The following is a 1675-nucleotide window of genomic DNA, read 5'->3' on the forward strand; positions in this document are numbered from 1 at the left end:
TGCTTTTTTGATCATCTCGATACGATCATTTTTGACGAAGTTGCTCTATCTTGAAGTTTGCCTATTTTTAGAGGCTAGAACAGGTAATCCTTTAATTTTTTGAACCAGTGTATATTTATCGATCCTTTTCTAATTTTTTCTCGTTGTAAAAATAAAAATTACACAATAATGTAAAACGTTACGGTTAATATATTAAAAATGTTAGAATGCATATTAATAAGGAAATTTTGTCTGTTACAGGGGCATCTTGCAGCAGGGCAGGAAGAATTACGACGAGGCGATTTTGAGTTATCAACGAGCCATTCATTTCCGACCTTCGTTAGCTCGTAAGTCCTTTAATTACATCTCCTTTCCCGACTTTTAGCGACCGCGCGACGTCGCTCGGCTTCATTAGCCGAGCCCTCGAGTCCCACGGTCATTCGAACAACTTAATATTCGAACGCCATTAACGTTTATTTGATGGATTCGCGTTGTTGCCGCTGATCGATCGTCTGAAGGATCCTTAACGTCACAAGAAAAAAAATATATATACTGCCCCTTCTTATATATACGCATCGGTATAGCATCTTTGCGGGAAATGAAGACGGACCGTCGCGGACTGTCATCCATCTTATCCGGTATATTTATCGATAGCTCTTCTATATTCTTGGTTAATAAAGACACGCTTATCCTCGAACTTTTCCTCGCTTCACCGTCGCGGTTTCGGCCGTCTCTTTGATCAATATAATAATCCTTGGATACCATAGGCACACGTTTATGCCATTATCCCGCCGCTATTTCTCCGGCTCACTTCACTTCTTGCGTGGTAAGCCCCCTCGGGTCCACGTACACATATCCGTGCTTACCGCTGGAAGCTGAGAGATCGGCTCGCGTCCTTAACGAGCCGCCTTTTACCCGGGAGACCCTCAAGTCTTTATGGCTTTAGACTTGAGGGCGCGGCGCACGTCGAAGAGGACCCACAGGAGAGCAAGAAAAAAAGGAGAGAGAGAGAGAGAGAGAGTAAGGAAGGAGAAAAATGAGCGGCTCGTTTGTTACACGTATATCCTCCGTGCGGCATGTACGATCCGCGATTTACTTCCGGCCGATGTGGGAGCGGTTCGTTATCCGCGCCGAGATAGTTTGTCGCGTTACAATATCGATTTTATGGCTCCTTCACGTACCATTCCGGGGGGTTTCCGGTCCCCAGATGTTTTTCCGCCGGTAAAGACCGATATCGGTGCTAACCCGAAAGCGCAATTGGTACTGTGGGCACATCTGCAGCGTGAAGCGGTACACAGAATGCAGATTAGATTTCGACGCTTCGCGCGCACGAGGTGTCTCGTAAACATCAATTTTAATGGCAGAATCTTGAGCGCGTTTGGAGTCAGTGTCTTCTTGCGAGGGAGATTTTGGATGCAGCATTTTAGTATTAAATGTACTCAATGTTTTCTAGCATATTTTAACCCTTCGGTGCCACTGTGGCATACCCAACATTCTTTTATATAACATTTATATATATATTTTTACTGTATATGCATGGAAAAAACGATTTTGTTGAAAGGTCTAAATACAGATCTGAAAATAATTTTTTGTTGAATCATCAAAATAATTGGTTAGAATGTTAAAACTGATAAGCATTGCTGTAAAACGTTTTGATATTCTAGCAATCATTTTGATTTTTGCACAAAATTATTTT

The 1675-nt window shown here is 42.4% G+C and overlaps 1 protein-coding gene across 1 annotated transcript in view; it reads left to right on the forward strand.

Annotated features, from left to right (window-relative positions):
• Nucleotides 1–1675, forward strand: part of LOC105457320 (transmembrane and TPR repeat-containing protein CG4341) — a 368988-nt gene that overhangs the window by 309771 nt on the left and 57542 nt on the right. The window contains exon 7 of the mRNA XM_011701927.1: nt 241–326. Within this exon, the coding sequence (XP_011700229.1) occupies nt 241–326 (86 nt within the window). The remainder of the gene's footprint in view (nt 1–240; nt 327–1675) is intronic.

Source organism: Wasmannia auropunctata, unplaced genomic scaffold (genome assembly GCF_000956235.1).
Source record: "Wasmannia auropunctata unplaced genomic scaffold, wasmannia.A_1.0 LD336103.1, whole genome shotgun sequence".
Classification (NCBI taxonomy): Eukaryota; Metazoa; Arthropoda; class Insecta; order Hymenoptera; family Formicidae; genus Wasmannia; species Wasmannia auropunctata.